This window comes from Bolinopsis microptera, chromosome 6 (genome assembly GCF_026151205.1).
Source record: "Bolinopsis microptera isolate Bmic1 chromosome 6, MBARI_Bmic_1.0, whole genome shotgun sequence".
NCBI classification, from domain to species: domain Eukaryota; kingdom Metazoa; phylum Ctenophora; class Tentaculata; order Lobata; family Bolinopsidae; genus Bolinopsis; species Bolinopsis microptera.
This window is the reverse complement of record NC_087077.1, coordinates 1528519-1556379: the sequence shown is the minus strand read 5'-3', so window position 1 is coordinate 1556379 and position 27861 is coordinate 1528519. Positions and strand designations below refer to the sequence as shown.

Sequence of the window (27861 nt, the reverse complement as noted above, 5' to 3'; positions counted from 1 at the left end):
CCTTAATCAATTAAGTGGATAATTATCAATTAGCTAATTAGCAACAATTTCTTATTGGCTCTAAATGATTGGAATAGCTTAAAACATGGAAAAAAGTAGTTTTTAGAAAAACTTCGAAAATTGTTCACTTTCATTTGTTTTTCAAGACTTGCATGGAACGTGGAAATAAATGCTTTTAAAAAAACTTCGTGAATTTTTGTTTTCAAGAATACTAAAATCACCAATATTTGTAGTTGGAGTTCAGTAAATTTCGACAGACTTTAGTAATCAGGAATTACTAAATCGAAATAAATAAAAGGACTGAAACTGAAAAACGTTAAGCACAGGATATTAGAGTTTCATAATCAATTACAGTACATCATTATCGATTTTCACAGAAACTGCACCAAAGGCACATTTAAGATCGAACCGATAGCCTGCTGTACTACTACTATCATTTGATTGATTTCATAATATGTAATAAATAAAACCTCTCTGAGTAGCTCTTCTTTTCCCCAATAATTAGACCGAGTTGTGCAAGAAATGTGATTTATCATGCGGTATAACTATGTAAAACGCTCTTTATCGGGGTGTTTCTATAAATCTATAGACTATACCGCACACTTCTCGTTTCTCCCGCGAAAGGCCGGTATTGAGAGCTAGAGGTTTTACTGTATCACGAAAACTTCTACTTGTCCTCATGGCTTATTGACAACTCGGTCTAATTATTGAGGAAAAGAAGAGCTAGATGGTAATCCAGGTAGGCCGGTTCAGATTAGCACGATTGACGGTACAGACTCAGAAAGGTTTTATTTATTACATATTATGCGATTATCTTAACCCCACTGATTCATCATTGAAATCAATCAAATGATAGTAGGGTTCTTTTGCGATAGTCAAAACGCGACAACTAGCGCTGGATGGCGACAACTAGCGCTATCCAGCGCTAGTTGTCGCCATCCAGCGCTAGTTGTCGCTATCCAGCGCTGGATAACGCTGGCCAGCGCAAAATATATTTGTTCGATAATTGTCGCTATCCAGCGCTAGTTGTCGCCATCCAGCGCTAGTTGTCGCCATCCAGCGCTGGTTGTCGCTATCCAGCGCTAGTTGTCGCTGGCTATGCGACACTGTCGCACGCGATAGTTTGCGATGGCCAGCGCAACTGGCCATCGCAGAAAACAGTTCGATAACTAGCGCGCTGAATAGCGCTGGCCAGCGCTGGCTAGCGACAACTAGCGCTGGATGGCGACAACTAGCGCTGGCCAGCGCTTGTTGTCGCTATCCAGCGCTAGCCAGCGCTAGCCAGCGCTGGCCAACGCTAGCCAGCGCTGGCCAGCGCTAACCAGCGCAAAGTATCAATTTTTGATAAATTTTCGATAAATTTTCGATAATTTTCGCGACAAATAGCGCTGGATAGCGACAACTAACGCTGGCCAGCGCTGGCCAGCGCTAAGCGATAGCCAGCGCTGGCCAGCGCTGGCCATCGATAGCCAGCGCAACATTTTTGCGATATTATTCGTCAGCTAGCGCTGGCCAGCGCTGGCCAGCGCTATCCAGCGCTAACCAGCGCTGGCCAGCGCTGGCCAGCGCTAGCCAACGCTAGCCAGCGCTAGCCAGCGCTAGCCAGCGCTAGTCAGCGCTGGCCAGCGCAATGTATCAAAATCATATACTTGCGATATTACTCGTCAGCTAGCGCTGGCCAGCGCAATGTATCAAAATCATATACTTGCAATAGGTAGTGCGCTATCGACAGTGAGCCGCGCGTGCCGACTGTAGGATGGTTTTTTAGCGCTAATTTCGGCCAGCACAATTTTCTTCAAACAAATAAATATTAAGTATCCTTCCCGACCTCCGATTGCAACAAAAATTGGTAAGCTTACTCATAGACTTACAAGGAAAATGTCCGAAAAGTTTAAAGCATATCCAACCATCAGAAATTATGTTACAGCTAAAAGCAGCGTATTTTTCCCCATTTTGATCACTATATCAATGCAACTCTGATATCCACCAAATTTTTCGGACAGTTGTGAAAGCCCTATTGGAAGGTCGTCGCCAATTTTCAGAATGATCTCATTCAAGGAACTGAAGATATATCCAAATAATACGACAAAAATCAACGAATTTGGTCAAATTTGGTCAAATTACGCGACTTTTACAGCTAATTTTGCTCCAAAAGCCGCGCACCATCAAATATGGCACCTAGGCAAAACTCACTGATCTTTCTAAAAAGGTATAACAAATTTGGTATTGTGAAAATTCTCACAGTCTCCAGAAAACAATGGTACAAAAATTTTTAAAATCCGAGCAAGTTTATTTTTATGGTGCACCCCCTACTTGCGATATTACTCGTCAGCCAGCGCTGGCCAGCGCTAACCAGCGCTAGCCAGCGCTGGCCATCGATAGCCAGCGCAACATTTTTGCGATATTATTCGTCAGCTAGCGCTGGCCAGCGCTGGCCAGCGCTAGCCAACGCTAGCCAGCGCTAGCCAGCGCTAGCCAGCGCTAGCCAACGCTAGCCAGCGCTAGCCAGCGCTAGCCAGCGCTGGCCAGCGCAATGTATCAAAATCATATACTTGCGATATAACTCGTCAGCTAGCGCTGGCCAGGGCAATGTGTCAAAATCATAAACTTGCGATATTACTCGTCAGCCAGCGCTGGCCAGCACTAACCAGCGCTAGCCAACGCTAGCCAGCACTGGCCAGAAACCCCCCCCCCCTCAGCTGATTACGTAATATGTGATCGATCCCCATCCCAAAGTATCGGTTTTAAATATTTGCGATATCACTCGTCGGCGCGCAGTTACTGTTAGCGCTAGCTAGGATCAATTACAAATTAGCTTACCTGGGGACCTCAAAATATTATGTTCATATTAATCATAAACATATCCCGAATAGAGATTAGGCGAAATGACAGCAGACAGGCTGAGCATGGCCCAGTAAAATTAGTATAAAGGGTCGTTCACATATTACGTAATCAGATAGCTGAGGGGGTTTCCAAATGATGACCCTAATCTCTACTATAATTCAAAGAATTATTTCTGATGTAGAATGTCTGTATGTACGACCACCCACGTGCAAAACAAACGAAAAATATGAATTTAGGTAACAACCAAAACGTTCCATAGCAACGGTGTTTTAATGCGCACGTGCACGTGCAAAGATTGTTTTAACGTCATTTTGATCGGTTTTGTTGTTACTATGTTGTGTTTAAAGTGTTTTATATTTAAATCGGCTGTATCTTCGGTTAGGATGGATATTTTTTGATGCGATTAAAACTTTCTTTCAAAGAATACTATTAGCTTCGTCCCTGTTATATTACCACGGGCTTTCTAGTCTCTACTATAATTCAAAGAATTATTTATGTAGAATGTAAAATGTATGTACGATTGACCATTGTTAATGATCTGACCCGGCGCGCGCTACTTCGTAGCTCTTGCCATCGGGCCATTTCGAGAAGAAAGCGGCGCGCGCTACTTCGAAGAAATTTAGACGAGTAACATCCGTCAAATGTACGACCGCCCACGTGCAAATTAGATGATAAATAGGAATTTTCATTGTAACCGTAGTAACTGGGGTTGTTTTACGCACGTGCACTTGTAGGTTAACAACCTACCAGGCTGGACGCGCGCCGAGTTGGAACAGATATTTTATTTATTCGGCGGCGCGCGCTTCGCAACGTATGTCAAATATTTTACGAGTATCACCCGTTAACTATAGTGCAAAGAAACTGCTGCTTAGTTAGCAGTTAGCCGAAGTTTATTTGCACTATGATCATTTTGTGCATCCAATAAGGTTTCCTGACCTTACTAGGATTCACGATCGAAAAGAGAGCCGCGCATAATATATATGTAATAGAATTTAGCGCGTTGAGTAAAGTCTGCTAATATAGCTGTGTATTGCATACTGAGCCACATAATGGGGACCGCAGGCTATCATCTTCATAAACACAGAAAATAGGAATGAGGCCAAATGACAAATTGAGCTTTACCTAGGGACCCCGCCCAGGCTACTATGTTTATAAACATAGAATAGAGATAAACATAGAATAGAGATCCCGCGGAATGACAGGCTGAGCGCCGCCCAGTAAGTTGAGCTCCGCCCAGCTAGTAAGCCAACGCTAGCTGACGATTGTAGATGTACGTTTATAACCGTTCCTTAACATATAAATGCGCACCGAGTTGGACTTGGATTTGAAAAAATATTTCCAATTTAACGAGTATCACCCGCGTTAAGCTGACAAGAAATATCGCAAATATATTGCGCTGGTCAGTCAGTGTCAGCTGACGATAAATGATATCGCTAATATTTGATTTTGGTATATTGCACTGGCCAGCACTAACCAGCGCTAGCCATCGATTAATATCGCAAATATTTGATTTTTATAACTTGCACTACCTAGCGCTGGTTTGTGGTTGACGAGTAATATTGCAAGTATATGATTTTGATGCATTGCGCTGGCTAGCGCTAGCTAGCGCTGGCCAACGCTAGCTGACGAGTAATATTTTGCGCTGGCTATCGATGGCCAGCGCTGGCTAGCGCTGGCTGACGAGTAATATCGCAATTATATGATTTTGATACATTGCGCTGGCCAGCGCTAGCTGACGAGTAATATCGCAAACATTTTGCGCTGGCTATCGTCCGCTATCGATGGCCAGCGCTGGCCAGCGCTGGCTGACGAGTAATATCGCAATTATAACTATATGATTTTGATACATTGCGCTGGCCAGCGCTGGCCAGCGCTGGTTAGCGCTGGTTAGCGCTGGATAGCGCTGGATAGCGCTGGCCAGCGCTAGCTGACGAATAATATCGCAAAAATGTTGCGCTGGCTATCGATGGCCAGCGCTGGCCAGCGCTGGCTATCGCTTAGCGCTGGCCAGCGCTGGCCAGCGCTAGTTGTCGCTATCCAGCGCTATTTGTCGCGAAAATTATCGAAAATTTATCGAAAATTTATCAAAAATTGATACTTTGCGCTGGTTAGCGCTGGATAGCGCTGGCCAGCGCTGGCTAGCGCTGGCTAGCGCTGGCTAGCGCTGGATAGCGACAACAAGCGCTGGCCAGCGCTAGTTGTCGCCATCCAGCGCTAGTTGTCGCTAGCCAGCGCTGGCCATCGCAAACTATCGCGTGCGACAGTGTCGCATAGCCAGCGACAACTAGCGCTGGATAGCGACAACCAGCGCTGGATGGCGACAACTAGCGCTGGATGGCGACAACTAGCGCTGGATAGCGACAATTATCGAACAAATATATTTTGCGCTGGCCAGCGTTATCCAGCGCTGGATAGCGACAACTAGCGCTGGATGGCGACAACTAGCGCTGGATAGCGCTAGTTGTCGCCATCCAGCGCTAGTTGTCGCGTTTTGACTATCGCAAAAGAACCGATAGTAGTAGTACAGCAGGCTATCTCCACGTTTCATGCAAGTCTTGAAAAAAATGTAAGTGAAAAATTTCGATGTTTTTCTAACAACTACTTTTTTCCGTGTTTTAAGCTATTCCAATCATTTTGAGCCAATAAAAAAATTCGAATTTTTGCTAATTAGCTAATTGATAATTATCCAAATAATTGATTATCTGAGGTAAAAATTTTCTCCACAAATTAATTTTTTTTCTGATTCAAAAACGTCAAAAATCCTTAGGAAACTTCTTGTGTCGGCAGATCGATTTTTTCAGACGGATTTCTCTGTACTATTGGTGACATTATCAATCAAATTCTTCTCATCTCCATTTTACCGTTTTAAAATCCGATATCTTAAGTTATGAATGGCTCATCAAAGTACTTAATTAAACAACAATGTTACATATTTTACCTCTAAATTTTGGCTCCAATTCTTTCGTTTGTACTTGTTCCTAATAGATCACCATGATCGACGATCGTGTGCTAGAAAATTTTAGAATGGCAACAAAACACAATTTGAGTGAGCACCCGAAAATCGGTCACAGAGGTGGGGTTAAACAATATGATAATGAGTGGCTTGAACTATTTTAGACGATATAACTAGCTTGTCTAATTCTATTTCAGCAACTTTAGACGATCAAAGGGTACTCGATGACCGTTAATGTTGTGCGTTTCATCAGGGTCCTAAAAAGAGTTAGACTCCAAATTTTACCATCTTGGAGTCATGTCAAATACTTTTGGTCTCAAAAGTATGAGACTATAAATCCCCATAGCTGAAAAAGTATTTCAGTACGTGTTTGGCCAGGCGCAAGTTAGATTTTAAAAGGTTTCAGACCGGGGGCGAATTCACTAGAGATTAATTTGATGCAGAACCTTTCCGCTAGAATAGTTAACATGTACTTGTCTTATAATCGGGTGGGAGAACCTTAGATTTAAGATATTTTGAATTTTTGTGAAGATGATTTAACTCCTTTCTGTATTTATAATTAGTAGCAGTAATAAAAATCATTACTGAACTAAAAAATATATCGACTATAGAGTATAGAGCTCTGAAGTTTGCATATCATAATATTTAATTTTTGTTTCGAGTCCACAAAAGCAGGCGAACGGAGCCGGTCACAGCTTGATTTTGCAGAAGTAGATTTCCAGAAGTAGATTTGCCGTACGAGCTTCAAGTATTAACATCCTTTTGAGCAGCTTATTTTAACGATTTAATTGCTAACATATTAATTAATGGTCTAACCCGCGAGCTAACATATTAATTAATGGTCTGACCCGCTATCGCTACTTCGCAAAACTTTGCGGTTTGCCTGCGGTCGATTTCGAAGAAATTTAGACCGTATCAACCGTTAAACATATGATTATTACTTATTCATGGCGCTGCTTTGGTTTGTTGCTAAGTTATTTCAACCGATCGATCGGAATTTTATCTTTCCTTTTCTTCTTCTACACGGGACTAAAGCCGGCTATAAATATCATGTCAACTGAATATACTCTACTTTTATTTTTATCCGAATTTCTACTTGAAATGAGAGTCAGGAGTCCGAATATAGTCTTGATTCTTACATCGGGCAAAAGGTCAACGAAGCATTTCAAGAGTGGTGAGTGCGTATCAGGGGGGAAATTAGGTTAGCTTTTTTAGCTTGGCACCAGATTATACCGTACGACGATAAACATAGCGTTCTCTCTTAGATTGAGGTGGTATTTTCTGGTCAATCTAAAGGTTTCGGTTCTAATTAAACGTAAATTTAGAACGGAATTCCTTGAAGAGGTTGACAATTCCGAAAGGTCAGGAAAGGCTTCTCTAGTTGATGATTTGTACGTTTCCAGGTTTTCGGTTGTGTGAAAATTCTTCGAATACGAACGAGGCAGAGGAGAGAAGATGGGAGTGGGATAACATGCTACGAATCAGGAGAGAAGATGGGAGTGGGATAACATGCTATGAATTAGGTGTTAAACCTTGACAATTAACCAATATCTGCACTACTTTTAACAGGAGGGTGGGGGAGGAGGTGTAAGAAGAGCGGGAGGATGAAGAGACGAGGAGGTAGACTCTTTTACCAGACTTGTCTACCAAATAAGATGAGTCTTATAATTATTTTGGGATATACAGAAGTCTTAATAAAACCGAGCGTTACAAATTGTAGTATTCATGCAGTACTAGTACTACACTATGTTCATGCAGTACTACACTATGACATTATGACAAAGAGTCATAGAGCTGTCACGCATTGCAGTTACACATGTCATTGTGCCATTCAACCCGGCACTCTGCACAGTATGGATGCACAAAATCGAGTAGATGTTAAACTGTGACAGAGGGTTTTTCAATTTCTCTGCAAGACCTACAAAACTTGGAAACTTGATTGGGAGAATCCAGCCAGGCCGGCTCCATGAGAGATAATTTATGACTGCACGGCTTCACATTGTAGTGTATTGTGCTATATCTAGCGGCTTCAAGATAATATCCACGTACAACAGTACGCCCACTACCCAATCCGATTTGAGTCTACTGTGATAAGCGGCGGATATCGATAGTCAGCCATCTAGACTGCTTCTTAACTCATAAAAGACTCAAGAAGTTGGCTACTTCATATCATAGGTACCCTCCGTGATAATCGGAATCCAGGAATATTCGATGATATTTCTAATCTATGAAATACCCCGGTGGAATCCCAATATATAAGTGCGGCAATGAAGCCATGCTGTGCAGCCAAGACTCCGTCTTGCAAAATGCAGCACGACTTGTCCCCCACAGGAGAGATTGGTAGGGATTCTGAATATGCCAGGGTGCGTCAGCCGTCATGTGGTCGATTAGGGCGGAAAAAGGAGTGGAGAACCTGACCAGATCACCAGACATCATATCCTCATTAAACCCCTTCCTCAAGTTTAGCTCGTCCTCCTTCTTTTTGTGGTTGTTGTCCCTTACTATGGTTTTGGTTTCTCCCATGATTTGAGTTTAAGGGTTTGTGATTAAATCATTTCAATTTACTTCTCTGGATAACACTGATACTGCACCGCTTGCAGATATGATTTAATTCTATCACACTTTGAGGGTTTTCTCCGGAATCTGCATGACACTGACTAGCATTCCTTGGACGCATCATGTCAATTTAACAAAACTAGAGCTTCAAAATATGGAAACATTCCTGATTTCTATATGATTCCTATATTGTAGCGGGGTCTTTCGGAACACACAGCGCTAATAATTGACTGGACCAATAATTTCATTGCTGAAGCTCCCGAGAGAAAATCAAGCCCTATAAAAGTTCATATCTATCATCTTAACCAATGGGGCTGCCAGATTTTTAAAAAGGTGAGCTCAGTCAGTAGTCACCCTGTTTATGACAAGGTGGGTTGAAACAGGGGGCGTGTCCAAACTATGTGGAGAGCTCTGGAAAATTCTTCAATTCTTCAAGAACATAATTTTATTTTCTCAATTTCCACTTGACTAAGAGTAAGATTAAGATTTAGTGACCGATTTCATAATATTTGGGATATATGACCGGTCATTAAATTGAAATTTACACTTTGTGGTTTGTGAACTTTCGAAGTGAACTCAATTAGAGAGCCACCCACCGTAGCCCACTTGGCTTGCAACTTGCCTGTCCGTGATTTCTCGTTTTATCTTTAAAATTTAATAAGTAGTATTCAAGCTGGGCAACTCTGACCAACGATCTGCTACCGCAAATTGACGAACTAAATAAGATTGATAAAATCACAGTTTAATGGCCAACGTTATTATATATATCTTTCCAAGTTTACGTAGGATCCCCTAAGTCTTATGCAGACCCAACTCGATGCTTATTTGATCAGTGACCTGTCTCCTCCTTCTATAACGTTAGCCAGGTTAATCGAATTCAAATCATGTACTCCGTGTACCTATATCAGCATATAATCTGTGTACTGACTCTGACAAGATTATCAATACACTCTCCAGTGTGAAATCTAACACATAACTGCAATATTCAGACGAAGATCAGTGCTGCAACATTTGATCATCAAGGAACTTCTAGCTCCAAAAATCAAAATCATAATCAAATAATTCGCTTAACTTGATCCTGTCCTGGAAGACCTGCACAAAGATTGGCACGTTTGCAGTTTCATTGTTCCGCGGGGTCGCCGTAACACGTCAAGTTTAAGTTGGGAAGTATTTAATTCGTGACTTTAAAGTTTTGCATTGTTGCTGCAGCGAATTGTTTGCAGGAATGGGCCTGTGTAGAAAATGTTGTCATGCTACATTTAATTGTTGATTGTCAGTGATTTAAAATATTTAATTGTGTCCGAGTTAGTGTACAGGGTAGTATCTTGTTGCTCATTGCCTATTATTGGCTAATGATACTCTTTACTAATGACCAGTAATGTTGTTCTGAAGAGTCCGCTAGCTAGTCTCTAATTTGGTTTGGACTTTGGCGCAATTTAACTTGAAGTTCGTTGGGTTGTTACCGACTGGTACTACAAAACATACGCTTTATGTTCCCGTAAATCATCATCAATCTTTTGTAAATAGGTCCTCAGCAGACAGCCTCTTTTAAAATCAACCTTCTATAAAAACTGGACAAAAAGCCGGAGTTTATTCGATTTTATCTGTTAGTGTTATTAATTTCCATAAAATAAGCTAATGACGTAACCATTGCATGCCATTTTAACCAGGAAGTTAAAAAAGCGTGGAGATTATGTAGTCTGAATTCAGGGGGTGTTTGGGTATTGTCAGGAAAACGTGCTCCCTTGCTTCCAAACCGATTACCACCTTCACATCAAAGTTATATTAGGTAAGCGTCTGATTGGAGAAGTGAGACAACGATATGCCAGCCGTTATAGATATATCAGTGACTGGAATACAGTGACCTAATAACAAAGTCGTATTCTGCATCCTTGCAGATTCGCGCAAGTCATTGCAGATTCTTGTTTCTGCACTGCTCGTTTCAACTGTCACCAGTACTAGAGCTTTTCGGTCTTCGTTATTCTATGGCACAGTTTTTTTTTGTGTGGGAATAATACGTTTAATAGTGTTACACCAAGCGTGTCGTTTATATGAATAATCTTTAAACTAATAATTAGTTGATGCTCGGTTTTCCAAGCAGGAGCACCAATCTTTAACATTTTTGACCCCGTCCTTATTGATAGCATTTCGCCTTTCTTGATGACATTCGGCCTTACGGAATCGCTAAATTGGTGCACTCTCTGAACGACCGCAATTAATAATTCTATTATGCAATTTTTGTAACTTTTGACCCTAGAATGTTGTCAAATAAGTTACAGTTGGAAAAGCTAGAGGATCATCCAGTGATAATCACCCTGGCTGAACGTTTCAACGGTCATTCTATTAGTATAATGATAGCAAAGAGAAAACAGTGATATTGATAGCACCAGACTCCCCCAGCATTATATTTTGTTTCTGTCTAGTTCTAATGTACCGTCACGATAGTGACTTGTTTTGCTCTGTAGTGCTCAGTAGTGCTTTTTGTGCAAATTTAGAATAGTCGTGTCTGTGATATTTGTTTGGGGCTCATTTGTACGGGGTACCCAGGTACTCAATATTGGTATTTGTAGCCGATGGTAAATAGGGTCTGATGTTTTTGTGGACAAGAAGTTTCTTGCCTGACATATTCATATTGACGTTGAAATTGACGTTGGCCACGGACTGTCATTTTAATTCTAAGGCTTTCTCTATCGTTACCGAAAGGTAAATAAAGTTCTTAAAGCGCTAGACTTTGAGTTGACGCGATTATTTTGTTCCGCCCTTTTAGTCACGTACTAAGTCACGTTCCTTGCTGTATCCTGGTTTTAAAATACTTCATATCAGGTGATATTACTTATGTCTGTGATGTACCTGGTTATTAATATTATCTATAAATATTTTATGCGTTTCTGATATCGAATAGTGATTTTTTTTAAGCTTTATTTCCCTTCACAGTCAGTTTATGTAACTTTATGGAGGAATTCCGGATGGACACTTCAAAAGTGATAGTAACACTCCAAGTATAGTTAACACTTAGTTTTGCTGTTAATAGCTAAATTTAAAGTAAAGAAGCGGCAGACATAAAACATTTTTTTTTCGAACCTATTGTATGCGACAGTATAAACGAAAAATTTATTTGCACAATGTGGAAGACTTGACAGAACTAAAACAATAACCTCCAGTCTTATTTTATATCAGTTTTATTTACAGTAATTTAATGTTTACTAATTTTATGTAAGTACTATGACCAGTTTTAGTCATCTGGTGTTTCGGTATCCCAAATTTCGTAAACACTCTGTCACTTGTCAAGGCATGTACAGGTCTTTCGGCAAATTTTCTTTGTAATAAAATTATATAATACCTCCTTTGTGTAACAATTTGAAAGTTCATTGATAAAAATCAAAAAAGTTTATTGTACCTGATTTTTGTAGTCAACTTATCAAATCTTTCAACTGTTTATTACTAAATACTTCAAATTTTGGTGAACTTTGATTAGTTGACAATAAATATCGGGTACTAAATACTTTAAATTTTGGTGAACTTTGATTAGTTGATAATAAATATCGGGTACAGTAACCTATCTCAACTAGGTTACATAGACTACAACTGCTTCAGCTCGGTTACTTTGCAACTGATCTAATGATCTACAAACTCTAAACTATGATTTAGGTAATAAGTTTGTCTTCTAAATCGAATTTAAAAAACAAACTTAATATCGATGCGGCTATAAAATTTGATGACCAGAAATTATTATTTTTGTTGAAATCTATGGACGGTGCATTTCTTCTGTTTGTCGTGAGTTTATCGTTACTTACTTTGTTACCTTGTTGGGCTTCATAGAATCCTCTATCAGGCCATCGAATAAGTCCACCAATAGTCGTATCAATAATACCCATAAAACTTGCAGCTATGATGACGATTTTAGTGATCGCGGTATTCCTCTTCCTTGGTGATTATGTACGGGCCGGCCCTGACCCCACCTCCCCTATCATTACTATCGGACTCTCCAACATTACCGTGTCTCAAGGACAACGGGCCCAGGTACATACAACGTCACTAACACAGTTTTATTTTCTTATTTTCATTCCCCGCTCAGAGATGATTATATCTGACGTAGTGAAACCACTTCCTTTCAAAATTAACTACCATGACATAATTTTAAATTTTACTTTTAACAACATTTCAGCTATTCTGTGAAGCAATTGGGTTCCCTAAACCTAAGGTTAAAATCCTGAAGAGAATCAAGGGTTCCACCAAACATATTGACGTGGATTTAAGTAAAATCGGAACTCCTCTCGAGGTAAGCTTAGTTCCAGCTTAACTTTAAATTATCGGTCTCAAGCTGTTAACCGATTTGCTTATGGCTGATTAGACTTTTAAAACTTTGTACCTGACTTTTGTTTGTTTCAAATATGGTTTATTGCCGGAAACCCTACTCTACCAGAATTCCTAAAATAACTCAGACAAATTCCAGACTGGAAACGCCTTTAAAGTGATCAGAGAAACTACAGTCGACGACGAAGGGTGGTACTACTGCAGGGCAAAGAATAAGATTGGTGTCCAGGTGAGAGCTTATTTTAAGCTTATTTCTAGCTTATTTCTAGCTTAGTTCTAGTTTAGTTCTAGCTTAGTTCTAGCTTAGTTCTAACTTAGTTCTAACTTAGTTCTAGCTTAGTTCTAGCTTAGTTCTAACTCAGTTTCTAACTTATAACTCAATTGTTTCCATAGATTACAAGAGCCTACATCAGGATTAACCGAGGATGTTCAACAATACACTGTCCAAGTCACAAAGTCTGCGAGATTAATACCTTCACCAATGAGCCTGTGTGCAGGTAATTAACACTAACTATAACGGTATTATCAATGTGTGATACGTGAAGGTGGGATATGTGAATTACATCATTCTTGTTTTGGATATTATGATATTGTACACTTAAAGAATGAAGTTTATTCGACCCGATAAAATTCCATTGATTTTATTTCTGAACCACCTTATCTAGTATCATCGATTTTTTTTCCGATCTCTTAGGTTTTCCTAATACTATTTTAAATGCTGTAACATAAAGGTAATACTGAACCTGAACCCGCCAGGTGCCCGGTTCGAGCCTGTAACGATTTTGATGCTGTTTGTGGAACAGACTGCAACACCTACTTCAGCAAGTGTTTCCTTGACGTGAGTTCTTAAGAACACTTTTAGGGAGCATTATAATCGCTTACATCACACCCCAATAATTTGACCACAGACTTTCGTTTAAAAATTACGACGTTTGAAGCTTGGTGCAATGATCATTCAGTGTCCCCTACTCAATAAAACTTCAAAGAATTATCGGTTTGTAATAACATTTCCAATCCCGCCCTTATTAATGGTATTAGTCTCAGATTTGATTTATTCTACCATGTTTTTCTGCAAAGTCCATATCATATTCCAATATAACTAGTACATAGTGTAGCTGCTACAGAAAATTAACAGAGAAATTGCCAAAATACAAAGCAGGAAATCAATAATTTTGTCTTTAGTTATATTAAAGTCACTATTGTGACGGTACATTAGAACTAGACAGAAACAAAGTGTGAAGGGCCTGAACGGAACCCCTCGGTTTCAGTTCCTTGTTTAACACTGCCGTACAGCAAGGCCATCCACCGGGTTCTCCAAGGATGAGCACATAGCTCACTCCACACTATGCTCTGTCAAATGTTGCTTATATACCAAGGATCTACAGGAAATAGCTCACTTTTGGCATATCATTATTAACAATAATATGCCAAAAATGTATCAGTCTATGATTTGTTGAATGGCACTAATCACTACGATTGAATTATCCAACATAGTTTATATTTTATAAATAAAGTTGCCGCAATATTCAGACTAATCGGTGGTTACAGCCCGACCGAACAGCGACATTTTCAAACAGCTCATATTTCTCAACTCGGACAGAATTTAATTAAATTAAAATATTCTCGAAAAAACCTTTAAAACGACTTTTTAAAACGACTCTTCTAGAAACTATCGATTTCAAGTATGGTTTTCTTTAACAGTAACAGTCATTATTAGCGAGCATATGCTATCGAATATTCAGAAAAATGTCTGACCAGAGAAGCGTCATCATGGTCACTTCACAATATCTAGATCAATTAAATCTCTGTGTTAAGCTGGTTTATGGGCATCCGTCTAACCTCAACATAGGCTAATTTTCTTTGTGCACATGAACTTGTTCCTTCAACACATATGACATGGTTGTTTTGGATGATAACTTGATATGAACGATATCAAAGCAGGTTTCAACTCAGAATGAGCACACATGCAAGGTGGTCATAATAAGATCACCAGCCACACGGAGTGAACAAATTCCAAAAGTACATTTTATAGTAGAACATGATCTCCTGGAGAGTTGCCACTATGGACCGGCTTAAAATCTGAGAGCTTCATATTATGAAATCATTGCACCTCCAGAAGTGGCATTAAAATGAGGCTGACAGGGTACCTAAGATACTTTACTTAATATCTGCTGCAAAGTCGCAACAGTTTTAGCTTCGGGAGAACCCCTAGCACTGTAGAATGCAGACAATGCCGGACAAGGCTGAACCCGTGCAAGTAGTGAAGAGTAGATGAAGTAGCAGAGTGCAAGTAGTGAAGAGTAGATGAAGTAGCAGAGTGCAAGTAGTGAAGAGTAGATTAAGTAGCAGAGTGCAAGTAGTGAAGAGTAGATGAAGTAGCAGAGTGCAAGTAGTGAAGAATAGATGAAGTAGCAGAGTGCAAGTAGTGAATAGTAGATGAAGTAGCAGAGTGCAAGTAGTGAAGAGTAGATTAAGTAGCAGAGTGCAAGTAGTGAATAGTAGATGAAGTAGCAGAGTGCAAGTAGTGAAGAGTAGATTAAGTAGCAGAGTGCAAGTAGTGAAGAGTAGATGAAGTAGCAGAGTGCAAGTAGTGAATAGTAGATGAAGTAGCAGAGTGCAAGTAGTGAAGAGTAGATTAAGTAGCAGAGTGCAAGTAGTGAAGAGTAGATGAAGTAGCAGAGTGCAAGTAGTGAAGAATAGATGAAGTAGCAGAGTGCAAGTAGTGAACAGTAGATGAAGTAGCAGAGTGCAAGTAGTGAATAGTAGATGAAGTAGCAGAGTGCAAGTAGTGAAGAGTAGATTAAGTAGCAGAGTGCAAGTAGTGAAGAGTAGATGAAGTAGCAGAGTGCAAGTAGTGAAGAATAGATGAAGTAGCAGAGTGCAAGTAGTGAATAGTAGATGAAGTAGCAGAGTGCAAGTAGTGAATAGTAGATGAAGTAGCAGAGTGCAAGTAGTGAAGAGTAGATGAAGTAGCAGAGTGCAAGTAGTGAAGAATAGATGAAGTAGCAGAGTGCAAGTAGTGAATAGTAGATGAAGTAGCAGAGTGCAAGTAGTGAAGAGTAGATGAGGTAGCAGAGTGCAAGTAGTGAAGAGTAGATGATGTAGCAGAGTGCAAGTAGTGAAGAGTAGATGAAGTAGCAGAGTGCAAGTAGTGAAGAGTAGATTAAGTAGCAGAGCTAGAAGTGCCGGTATTCAGACTACAATGGTAATGCCGGCATAATTCAAGGGCGGAGCGTTACCGAGCAAAGACCGGCCCACCAATTGTCACTTTTAAGGTTCATACAGTTGGAGCGGATAGGATTGCTGTGCAGGATCTCCACAAGAGATCTAATTCCAGGGGCATTGAACATCATCAGTCATCATTGCCAGATTAAGTATTCAATTTTACGACTGCGTGTACCTTCTACACTTGCCGTTCCGCATAAAGATCAATAAGTTTGTTGACGAAACAGACGACTTAACCAGACATCAGGAGTCAGGAAATACTATAAACCAGACGATGATATAAATAGAAATTATCTATATCATTATTACCATTAATCCCTGATATGAAACATCAGACATTTAATTAGACACAAGAGAAACTCCGCTTTAATTATTAACGATTAAGTGATTTGTTACATTATACAACAGTATCACAGACGGAAATTTACTAACGATTAAGTGGAATTTGTTGACATTAATTACCAATAATAATTACAGGCACAGAACTGTGAAATGGACAAGAACGTGACGATAAAACACAGAGGTTTCTGCAGTATTCCTTCCCCCCCTGTCGTCGACTACTGGTAAGCAATACTGCTGATTTTTAAACTTTCATAAATATTACTATTGTAAATATCGTAAATATTACTCCAAATCAGGTAGATGGATGTGTTGGGGGTTTTCGGGTGTCCTATAGGGAGGAGCTACTAATGAGTAAAATAGGTTCAAAGTTAGTGGATCCGTTTTGTAGGAGAAAGTTAATTTTATTTAAATAAATTCACATTTGCTGAATTTTAAAATAAATGGTATTTCTGCATCGGGGCACAAATCTAATAGAATTTTCACGATATCTGATTAATAATCTAATTATTCATAAAAGAAAAATTATATCAGCGGGATGCGGTTATAGCTCAACATTTCTAGCATAAACTTCTTTAAGTTATACATAAACACATATTATGTTATAAATTATTATAAAATTGATGGCTAGGTTTATCTGAAATCGCGCACTAGCATGATCATTGATCATGAATAACGGTCAAGTGCCGACTACTTTCACTCATAACCTCCTCTGCAAAGTTTGATGCTATTTATAGAATTGGACAGTGATCCTAGTTAGAGGGTTTGTAGCTAAGGTCTTCAGCTACAAACTTTTAAAATTAAGGATAGGGCGGGGATAGGCGTGGACCGTGGTAATATCACGCCTATCCGGAATTAGTTAGTTAGGTAGGTATTGGCTAGTAAACATTTCAATGATGAGTTTAAAAATAAGTTTATATATTATGTGAATACTGAATTCTAGCGGTGAGACTATGTTTTTTGGCACGTGCCAGTTATAAACCAATCAGCATCCACTATTGACCAATCAAACCCCAGAATCACTGTCACGTGTCAAAATAATATGCCGCCCCACCAGAATCTGCAACTATTATTCGGATAGTTATACTTATAGGATTATAAGTCTTCGTAAAAATATTTCCATCTAACGACAAAGTAATATATTTCATAACTTTCCATATATCTATTATAATATCAATATTCGTCAGCTTTTGTGTTGAAATCTGAATAAATACAGACAGTGTCAAATATAAATGCCTAAGAATAGACTAAGTTATAAATATCCTAGATTCTACTTTTTAAAAGGCCTGAAAAGTCGAAAGTGCGAAAATGTACATTCTTTTGGGATTTTCTGCAGAAAAATGCCCGTATCCTTAGTCCATAAAATTTAGATGGTAGAAAATTAGGTATTATACCTTCGCACAGAGGATGAAACCTTCTTCAATATTATTTCTAGGAGCACATTAACCTGGAAGAAAAATATTGTATGGCCTGCATCTTTAAATAAATCTGTAAAAAACATTTCTCTGTAAAAATGTGTTGATCGGAGTTGTCTATAGAAATCATCAACAAATTTTGCAGGTCCAAATTTTTGGGAAAAATCTGCTGATAAAATCTGTCTACACCCAGTACCTTCCTACTGTTGCATTACTTAAATAACTTGAGTAACTAACATAACTCTCAAGGGAATGCATACATACAGGACATACATACAGGACATACATACAGGACATACATACAGGACATACATACAGGACATACATACAGGACCTCTATATCAGCTAGGACCTCTATATCAGGAGACAGGAGCTTTATACGAGATGCAAAATAACCGCAATTGTCACATTATCTTGTTTGGGTAGGCGTGTAGGAGTTCCAAATTGCTCCGACAATAGAGTATTGAAATATTTACTTGGAAAATCACAACAATATAAATGTCGGAAGGGAAATTTCTATAGAAATGTACGAGTGCCGAATTCAGAATATGCCGACAACTTTACCTAATTAACACATTTTTCATCAAGAATTGAACGATGAAGGCAGTATTTTTGTGATTTTCTCTAAAATTTAGAGTCTAAATACTAAAATATCTCAATACCTGATCGAATTTTCAGAAAAATTTGACGGTTGGGAGGGACCCTAATGCGCATGCCATAAACCAAAGTGATAAAGTGACAAATTTAAGTTGACAAATTCGGTAATTTCCACCCTTTGAAGATACCCTGCATTTATTATGATTTGCCTCAGACCGATAGAAAGCGGCTGCAGAAAAATTACAATTGCTAGTTGTGCCTTTTAGAAAGAACTAGACGTTTTTTGTGGTTCCTGGGACTACAGGAAACAACTTAGTTACAGGGAACTGTTAGTAACGAGTTAACACCCAGCTGCCCACCTACTTCAAAGCAGCAAGTGACAATTTGATAGTGGTTTTCTTACACCACTAACTGATATAACAAGAGACCAGTAACACTGGCTCTACCAGGTTGATTCTACCTGTAGATTCTACCTGTTACTTCCTCTTTTAGACACAGGATTTCTTAAACTTAAATCTCTTTATCCGGTCTAGTCTTTATAAAGACTAGACAGTTATATAAATATAACTGGGATTATATTTAATGATGCTATAACTTAATGTTATTGTTATCAATAGGCTTTTAAAATGCAGGTCATTCAATGCAGAAATAATGAAATTCACGTTGTTTAGAAAAGCGAGATTTTATACGATTCATATCGATATTTGTTAAGAATTTTATTCTTGGGAAAGGTCTGATTTTTCCCTGTCGAAATACGACATGAAATTTACTCTGTCAATGTGACTTTTAAGATTTACCAAGCGTATATAAGGGCTCCCTGTTTATCTATGGCTCGTAAACTCAACATATTTCATTTATCTAATACAATGAAGAAGCACGAGTATCTGTATTCGTTTGACAGACTTTACTGCGATTTTACAATTAAATTGGTCAAGAAGTAATCTGGATTATTGATGGTTACGTTACAGACACAATACAGCATTGTTCCTTAATGCTCGATCAGAACAGCTTCATTACTTCATTAGACTAACGACCGCATGGGAAGAATTACTTAATTAACACAAGAATGAATTGAATCAGCGCCAGCTTACCTCAAGTAATAAACTTTCATTATAACACCGTGTTAAAACCACGGTAACATACTAGGTAGCTTCCAGGTAATGAATTTATTCCGTGTTTCATTGTCGCCATTCAATTGAACACCGGCATCAACCCCACTTTTTAATTTACGGTTATTTATATCCCACCCGAAATTCGTTTTCTCATTCGACAAATATGAGAGAACTTGAACCGACCCTTAATTATCCGTTAATAACCGCACCTTAGCCGGTAACTCGGATTAATTCTAAACCCCACGTACACTTAAAATGTTCTTATGCCCTATGAAAAGGTCAGGTATTCTAAATATGTCCTCTTGGGCACAAAATTTCCTCAAAAATCCAAAATTTCCTCTAAGATTATCTGCCAATCTGCACTGTTTCTTGATGTGGACTCTAACATAGTTCCTTTCCCCAGGCAAACTAACGTGACAGTGGCGATGGGAATGCCAATAGAGCTGCAGTGTAACGCTAAAGGGTCCCCGATGCCAACAGTGAACTGGTACCACGAACTTAGGGATGAAGACCCAGTATTAGTATCTGACCATGATACTCTCTACATACCTTCTGCTCAAGTTCTGGATAACGGTGAGGAACTCAAAACTTATCATTTTATAAATCTTTTCGGATTCATTGGCCATTAGTATAATCAACAGAGATGCGATGCTTTACAAAGTGCCCTCTATTTTTTGGAGCACTGCATATTAATGTCTTGAACCCGTCAACTTTTTGCCTGCAAATCGCTGAGGTAATATTCGGGCTAATTCGTGACTGGTGATCTATGCTTTTCCTCGTTTCTGTATTTCACAAATTTTTGCAGACTTGCAAAAGCCACGTCACCCCCGCAAATAGAGCACTGATTTGTTCCAAAATATTGTGTCGATTTAAAATCGGTGTTATTCACAAATTCGTCCTATAACGTCCTATAACTATTAGGCGAATGTTTCGATATAAGATGCCATAAGGTACATAAGAAATCGAAACAATCTTAGTGACCTTGGTAGATTATCTGTAACACTGATAAGGGTGTTCAGGGTCGACTGTCATAGCCTGAGGCGTACTGTGTAAGTGTGTAGTGTAACAGTGTGAAGACTACTAGACTATAATGTACTGTGTAGTGTTACAGTGTGAACAGTGAAGACTACTAGACTATAATGCGTCCAACAACCTGGCCAGTTAGTTACTGTACTTAGTGATCAGGATCTTGAAAAAATCTTAGTAGATTATCTGTAACACTGATAAGGGGTGTTCAGGGTCGACTGTCATAGCCTGAGATATAATGATGTACTCATGTACTGTGTAGTGTTACAGTGTGAAGACTACTAGACTATGATGTACTGTGTAGTGTTACAGTGTGAAGACTACTAGACTATGCGTCTAACAGCCCGTCACACACGGCCGGAGCTTGTTACTGTACTTACTGATATATGTAGGAAACGGGTCAAAGATGTACCGCCTGTTTAAAGTGAATTCGCGTCTGTTTGATGCGGGAATATCGACATATATCATGTAATAGAGATAAAGCAACAAGTTGAGAGAGCGGCAAGTGAGGTGTTAGATCTGCAGGGCAAACCTTGATAATCTCACATATTAGCATCACTAGGACTCTATTTTTACCGCTGACTAGTGTCCATACCAAACCATACAAATCCCTGCAGACATCGCACGATGCCATGCCCCTGCTCAGCTCTGTTTAATCCCACGCCTCCTAGCAGCTAAACAGGATGACCTTTACTTGAGGGTCGGGTAGGGAACCGATAATTCCCAAGCTGCACTATTACTGATACAATTTCCCACAGGACTCTACTTCTGTCAAGCTCAAACTTGTGGTGACTTGATTGCTCAGAGTAACGTGTTCAAAGTTAAAGTGGAGACCCCTCCTGTTCTCCCAACTTGTGTCGTAGCTGGAAACGGTCATGTCAGGACATTCGACAGTCAGTCTTACTCATTCGGGTATGTTGAAGATGCTTATAAATGCTTATAAATACTAATAAATGCTTATAAATACTAACAAATACTTATAAATACTTATAAATACTTATAAATACTTATAAATACTTATAAATACTTACAAATACTTACAAATACTTACAAATACTTACAAATACTAATAAATACTTATAAATAAGTAGATTAAATAAAAACATTCTTATAAATACTTTGGCTTTGTCTGCGTTCACTGAAGAGATTATGCTGAATTATCTATTAAAACATATTATGTTTGGCGTAACCCGTTTTTTCATTTCTTATTCTTATAAATATTAATTTAAGTATATATACTGGAATATTTAAGTAGATTAAATATATACTGTTATAGATATTATGTAAAATAATAAACTAATTCTGCTCTAGCATTAAGTAAATAAAGTAAATAATTAAGTAAATAATTAAGTAAATAAATACGATAGAAAGAATTCCGCCAGTTCTTAAGCCAAATTTGTAACATTTCTTTAACTTAAGTTCTAAGTTCCTAGAGTAAAGGTCAGATATTTATAGGTTATATTGTCGCCCATTCCTATCATAACTCATTAGTCAAGGCACACCTTATAGTACAGACAGATCCGTCTGAAAAAATCGATTTGCTGACACACGAACTTTTCAGAGGATTTTTGACGTTTTTGAGTCCGATTAGGTGCCCTTTATGGCTGACCAACTTTTCCAAACTTTTCCACTTGTCTTAAGGCCACTTTTTGCCACTTTACCACTTTTTACCACCTTTCTTGTTTGTCGAATATCTTTAGTTGTGAACATCGTAAAAGGTTGCGGATCAATCGAGTGTGTTTATATTATCAGGAAGAAAAACTTTTGTTCAAACAATTTTTACGTCAGATAATAAGTTAATTGGATAATTATCAATTAACTAATTAGCAAAATTCTAAAAATTTTTTATTAGCTCAAAAAGATCGGAATAGCTTAAAACACGGAGAAAAGTAGTTTTTAGAAAAAATTTGAAAATTTTTCACTTACATTTTTTTTCGAGACTAGGAAATAATTTCGAAAATTCAAAATATTTTTTCCGCCAAAAGTGATCAAACCGCATGAAACACGGAGAAAAATGCCTTTCAAAAAAACTTAGTGAATTTTTCGTTTCAAGAATACTTAAATAGCCAATATTTGTAGTTGGAGTTCAGTAAATCTCGGCAGATTTTAGTAATCAGGAATTACTAAGTGAAGAGGTCTGAAACTGAAAAACGTTAACCATACGATCGCGCGGCGATATAAGAGTTTCATAAACTAATTTTCGCAGAAACTGCACCAATGGCACAGTCAAGATCGAAACGATAGCCTGCTGTACTGTCATTTTATTGATTTCAATGATGAATCAGTGGGGTTAAGATAATCACATTTGTAATAAATAAACATCTCTGTACCGTCAATTGTGCTAATCTAAACCAGCCTACCTGTATTACCAGACCTCTTCTTTTCCTCGACAATCAAACCAAGTTGTTCATATCGCATTTGGTGGGTGATGTAAGTAGTAATACATATCGTGATTGTATTCAATAACAATACGACACAATGCAATACGTGTATATTATATTATGGCCCTTAATGAGGTATATGAAACGTTCTATACCGTACACTTCTCGTTTCTCCTGTGAGAGGCCCAGTATGGAGAGGTTTTACAGTTTAGCACGAAAACGTCTACTTGGCCTCATGGCTCTTTGACAGCTCAAAGAAGGCAAGAAAAGACCAGAAAGCCTAAAATTTCAACTCGCTCTTTTCAATGCTCTTCGATCTGTCCCACATTAACCCTGAGCTGATCATCATGGCCCCGAATATCCTACGGGAAGAACCTGTATTTTTACCTCACGACGTCCGGATTTCAAATTAACACCCTCAATAACATTAACAATCCTTCCTGATCAGAATCTGTCTCTATTAGCAATTTCCAAAATATCCTGACTCTCGTGGAGCATTTCACTGAATTAATTATTACCGGTTCTTTACTACCCGGACCCCTTGCCCGTCACTCGTATCTACATCTTACCCTTGCCAGTATGTTACTCTTGCTGATTTTACGTTTAGCCGACCCTGACGATAACATATGGGGGTGATTTGAGGTAACCACCGATCCAGCATAGTAAATGAAGCGGTATGCAGAACAATACAAAACAAGTCACAGTTGATGTTGGAAGGTGTATTTACACTTGCTTCCTGGACCTGGCTGTTCCTTAGTTTCCCTGATCTGTTCTTGCCTTCTTCGAACTGTAAATGAGCCATGAGGTCAAGTATACATTTTCGTGATAAACTTTAAAACGTCTCTATACCGGTTTCTCACGGTATAAAGCGTTACATAAACCTCATTAGTCATTAAGAGCCATATAATATACACGTATTGTGTCGTAGTCTGATTGAATACAGCTCGATATATGTATTAGTTTCAATACTTTCAACACTACTATATAACAAATAATTTGAATGACAAGATGGATTACTGAGGGCACTGTGTTAAGGTGATTTAAGTGGGTCCCAATCCCCACCGACCATTCTTCTTTGTGTCATGAATACTTGCTTCATCATCTCCTCTTAATAAAAATAACGGTGTCTTTATTGACTAAGCGCATTACTACATACATCACCCACCAAATGCGATATGAACAACTTGGTTTGATTGTCGAGGAAAAGAAGAGGTCTGGTAATACAGGTAGGCTGGTTTAGATTAGCACAATTGACGGTACAGAGATGTTTATTTATTACAAATGTGATTATCTTAACCCCACTGATTCATCATTGAAATCAATAAAATGACAGTACAGCAGGCTATCGTTTCGATCTTGACTGTGCCATTGGTGCAGTTTCTGCGAAAATTAGTTTATGAAACTCTTATATCGCCGCGCGATCGTATGGTTAACGTTTTTCAGTTTCAGACCTCTTCACTTAGTAATTCCTGATTACTAAAATCTGCCGAGATTTACTGAACTCCAACTACAAATATTGGCTATTTAAGTATTCTTGAAACGAAAAATTCACTAAGTTTTTTTGAAAGGCATTTTTCTCCGTGTTTCATGCGGTTTGATCACTTTTGGCGGAAAAAATATTTTGAATTTTCGAAATTTTTTCCAAGTCACGAAAAAAAATGTAAGTGAAAAATTTTCAAATTTTTTCTAAAAACTACTTTTCTCCGTGTTTTAAGCTATTCCGATCTTTTTGAGCCAATAAAAAATTTTTAGAATTTTGCTAATTAGTTAATTGATAATTATCCAATTAACTTATTATCTGACGTAAAAATTGTTTGAACAAAAGTTTTTCTTCCTGATAATATGAACACACTCGATTGATCCGCAACCTTTTACGATGTTCACAACTAAAGATATTCGACAAACAAGAAAGGTGGTAAAAAGTGGTAAAGTGGCAAAAAGTGGCCTTAAGACAAGTGGAAAAGTTTGGAAAAGTTGGTCAGCCATAAAGGGCACCTAATGGGACTCAAAAACGTCAAAAATCCTCTGAAAAGTTCGTGTGTCAGCAAATCGATTTTTTCAGACGGATCTGTCTGTACTATTAGAAATGAAAACACTGGTCATTAGGAAAGTTTTTTATAGGGTCATGAAACTCACGATTTACATAATTCGACTTCGACAGATTGTCAACAACTCATTGAATTTGGATCCATGATACTTTTGAAGTAAATATAATCAGGCTACAGATCCTTTCAATTGTTTTCTATGGTGAGGATTCAGGATCACTGGCATCACTGGCAAGTCTGATGTAAAATTTAAAATATGCCAAATGAATTATTAATACCGGTGCCATTCAAAATTTAAACGAGTTATTACTATTAGTTGTTCGACAGAAATATTATTTTGAGTTATTTCATTATAATTTCTATTTGTATACCTAGATCTAATTCGTCACTGAAAAATAGTATTCAATAATATCTCTTGCGATAAATCTGATCTGTTGATCAGGATGCTGATTGTGCCGGTAAGATAACGTATAGATTTCCACCCTGAGGGGTAGCATTATCAGCAGCCAAACCAAACTTTGCCTGCTTTCCGTGCTATTTACGTTTGACTGTGGAATTTCAATCGCTCCTCAAAAAGTGAAGGGGCTGGCACTGTTATACACCAAATTTTTGACGTTGATAAACCTTAAAATGTTGACACTCTCACCCCAGCATTGAGATCAGGACTGGAGAATAAGAGTCAGTGTCAGGACCTGGATAAATATTCTGGAGAGTATTTCACTAGAGAATAAGAGTCAGGACCTGGATATGTGTTCTGGAGAGTATTTCACTAGAGAATAAGAGTCAGTGTCAGGACCTGGATAAGTATTCTGGAGAGTATTTCACTAGAGAATAAGAGTCAGTGTCAGGACCTGGATATGTATTCTGGAGAGTATTTCACTAGAGAATAAGAGTCAGTGTCAGGACCTGGATATGTATTCTGGAGAGTATTTCACTAGAGAATAAGAGTCAGTGTCAGGACCTGGATATGTATTCTGGAGAGTATTTCACTAGAGAATAAGAGTCAGTGTCAGGACCTGGATATGTGTTCTGGAGAGTATTTCACTAGAGAATAAGAGTCAGTGTCAGGACCTGGATAAATATTCTGGAGAGTATTTCACGTTGGACCTGTCTCCTTTTTCTTTTTCGAGGAGACAGGTCTATTTATGAATTTTTTTACTTGAAGACTTATAATTTCGGAAAAAATGGGACGTATTTATAAATACGTCCCATTATTATTATATATAATAATCTGTTTTTAGCTACACATAAATTTCACAAACCAAACGCAAAGGCCCTTGTCCGCTTGTCGCATTTTAAGTGAATGAACCAATGCTCTAAAATATATTTTTAAACTATTTTGTTATGGATCAATTCAAAAGTGAAACAGTGATTATGAAGATTTTATTGCGTTAGAGATATTTGGATTTCTTGCGAGTCATTAGAAATAATCTCTGTAATAAAAAAGATCGATGAGATGGCCTCTAACTGAAACATGTTGGGCCATTTTCAGGCATTTGTCTCCGTTGCAAAAGCTTCCTCCGTTGCAAAAGCTTCCTATCCGGTATAATATTAATTAAGGTATTAGTTATTACTCTAAATATAAATATGAGGAACGATAATACGAAATTCCAAGAATTTGATGGCTTTCAGATGACGTTTCTCAGACTGAATATTCCTAATAATTGAATAGTAGATATAGATAAGATTATGTAAATTACCTAATTATATACAAAGCTGTAATTTGGGGAGCTGTAAATGGGGAGAGACAGTGAGAGGGGGATAAAAAGCGAGACACTTTAATATCATATTTGGGGCACAAAACCATCAATTTAACCACTTACCAACGGCCGATTTAAAAAACATTTGTTTATTGGCTTCGTCAGAATTTTTTCAAAACTATACCGAAAAAAACCAGTCACCTAACTCTAACCATTTTCTTGATTAAGCCGTTCGGAAATTACACGCGCACATGCGCACACATTTTGGGATTATTAGTATTTATTGCCGTCTCAGATTATGATGTTCGCACTAAAGTAGTAGACAAAGTTTACTTACGACACAATAAAACTACCGAATGAAATAATCTCGTTTCGCCCTGTGCCAGGGGGCATTGAAACCGGGTTTACTAGTCCTTTTGTGCACTAAGTCACATTTAATTAACTCAAATTGGTTTTGCAAACCTTAAGGCATTGAACGAAATATTATTGTAGTCTGGAAAAGAATTGGTTTTTGGTCCCCTTATATAAATATAGGTAACTTGGCTAGATAATTATTATTTATAGTAATTTTGATGCTAACGTTACTTTTCCTCCAGGGGACAATGTTCGTACCTGATGGCGCGGAATTGCCACAACAGTGACTGGTACGTTTACAACAGGTTCGGAGGATGCCAGGTCGGCGCCACTTGTCTAGAGGCCATCACTGTGTATCATAAAAATGTCTTCTTTGAGGTTTGCCGAGTCTTAACTTCTAGTGTTTCGGTTTTTTATGGAATGGAAATTTTCGGTTTCGCCAAGATCATCAGTCAGTTTTGTCGATTACTATCGGAATAAATGTCTAAGTATCCGAACTAATTTTAAAATATGTCTATCTGCAAATTAACAAAAAGGACCGCGTTCTAAATTACTTTCTAGTACTTTGATCTTTTTTCAGATTGGGAGAGGATGGTACGTAAACATGGGCCACGAAAACTTTGTCATGAAGGAGAACGAAGAACGGACGTATGTTGAAGACGAGCTAACCTTCAGAATGAACGGTACTCATCTTCACGCGGACCTCCCTGAAATTAAAGTGATCTGGGACGGAGTAACCACAGCGCACGTGGTCCTTCAGGAGGGACACAAGGACACATCTACGTGCGGAATCTGCGGAGGAAACTACGGAGAGAACTCGTACAGGAGCAGCATGCTGGGACAGGATGAGGCATTGAAGTTGGTGGTGGATAGCAGACTGGACTATTACAGACAGTGTGAACCAAGTTACTTGCAGGTCAGTTGGCATATGGGAATAATAAAAAAGTGATGTATTTCTCTTTTCTCTTTCTATTGTTCTTGAATCATTCGAGGAAGTGGA

General features: G+C 38.4%; 1 protein-coding gene across 1 annotated transcript in view; it reads left to right on the top strand.

Moving 5' to 3' along the window:
• Positions 1–12234: 12234 nt before the first annotated feature.
• The window catches only part of LOC134816683 (kielin/chordin-like protein), a 16951-nt gene continuing 1324 nt past the window's right edge, over positions 12235–27861 (top strand). The window contains exons 1-10 of the mRNA XM_063825637.1: positions 12235–12373; positions 12519–12632; positions 12807–12896; positions 13061–13164; positions 13424–13505; positions 16370–16455; positions 19759–19928; positions 21140–21293; positions 27104–27239; positions 27442–27777. Coding sequence (XP_063681707.1) covers positions 12242–12373; positions 12519–12632; positions 12807–12896; positions 13061–13164; positions 13424–13505; positions 16370–16455; positions 19759–19928; positions 21140–21293; positions 27104–27239; positions 27442–27777 — 1404 coding nt within the window. The 5' untranslated portion in view covers positions 12235–12241. The remainder of the gene's footprint in view (positions 12374–12518; positions 12633–12806; positions 12897–13060; positions 13165–13423; positions 13506–16369; positions 16456–19758; positions 19929–21139; positions 21294–27103; positions 27240–27441; positions 27778–27861) is intronic.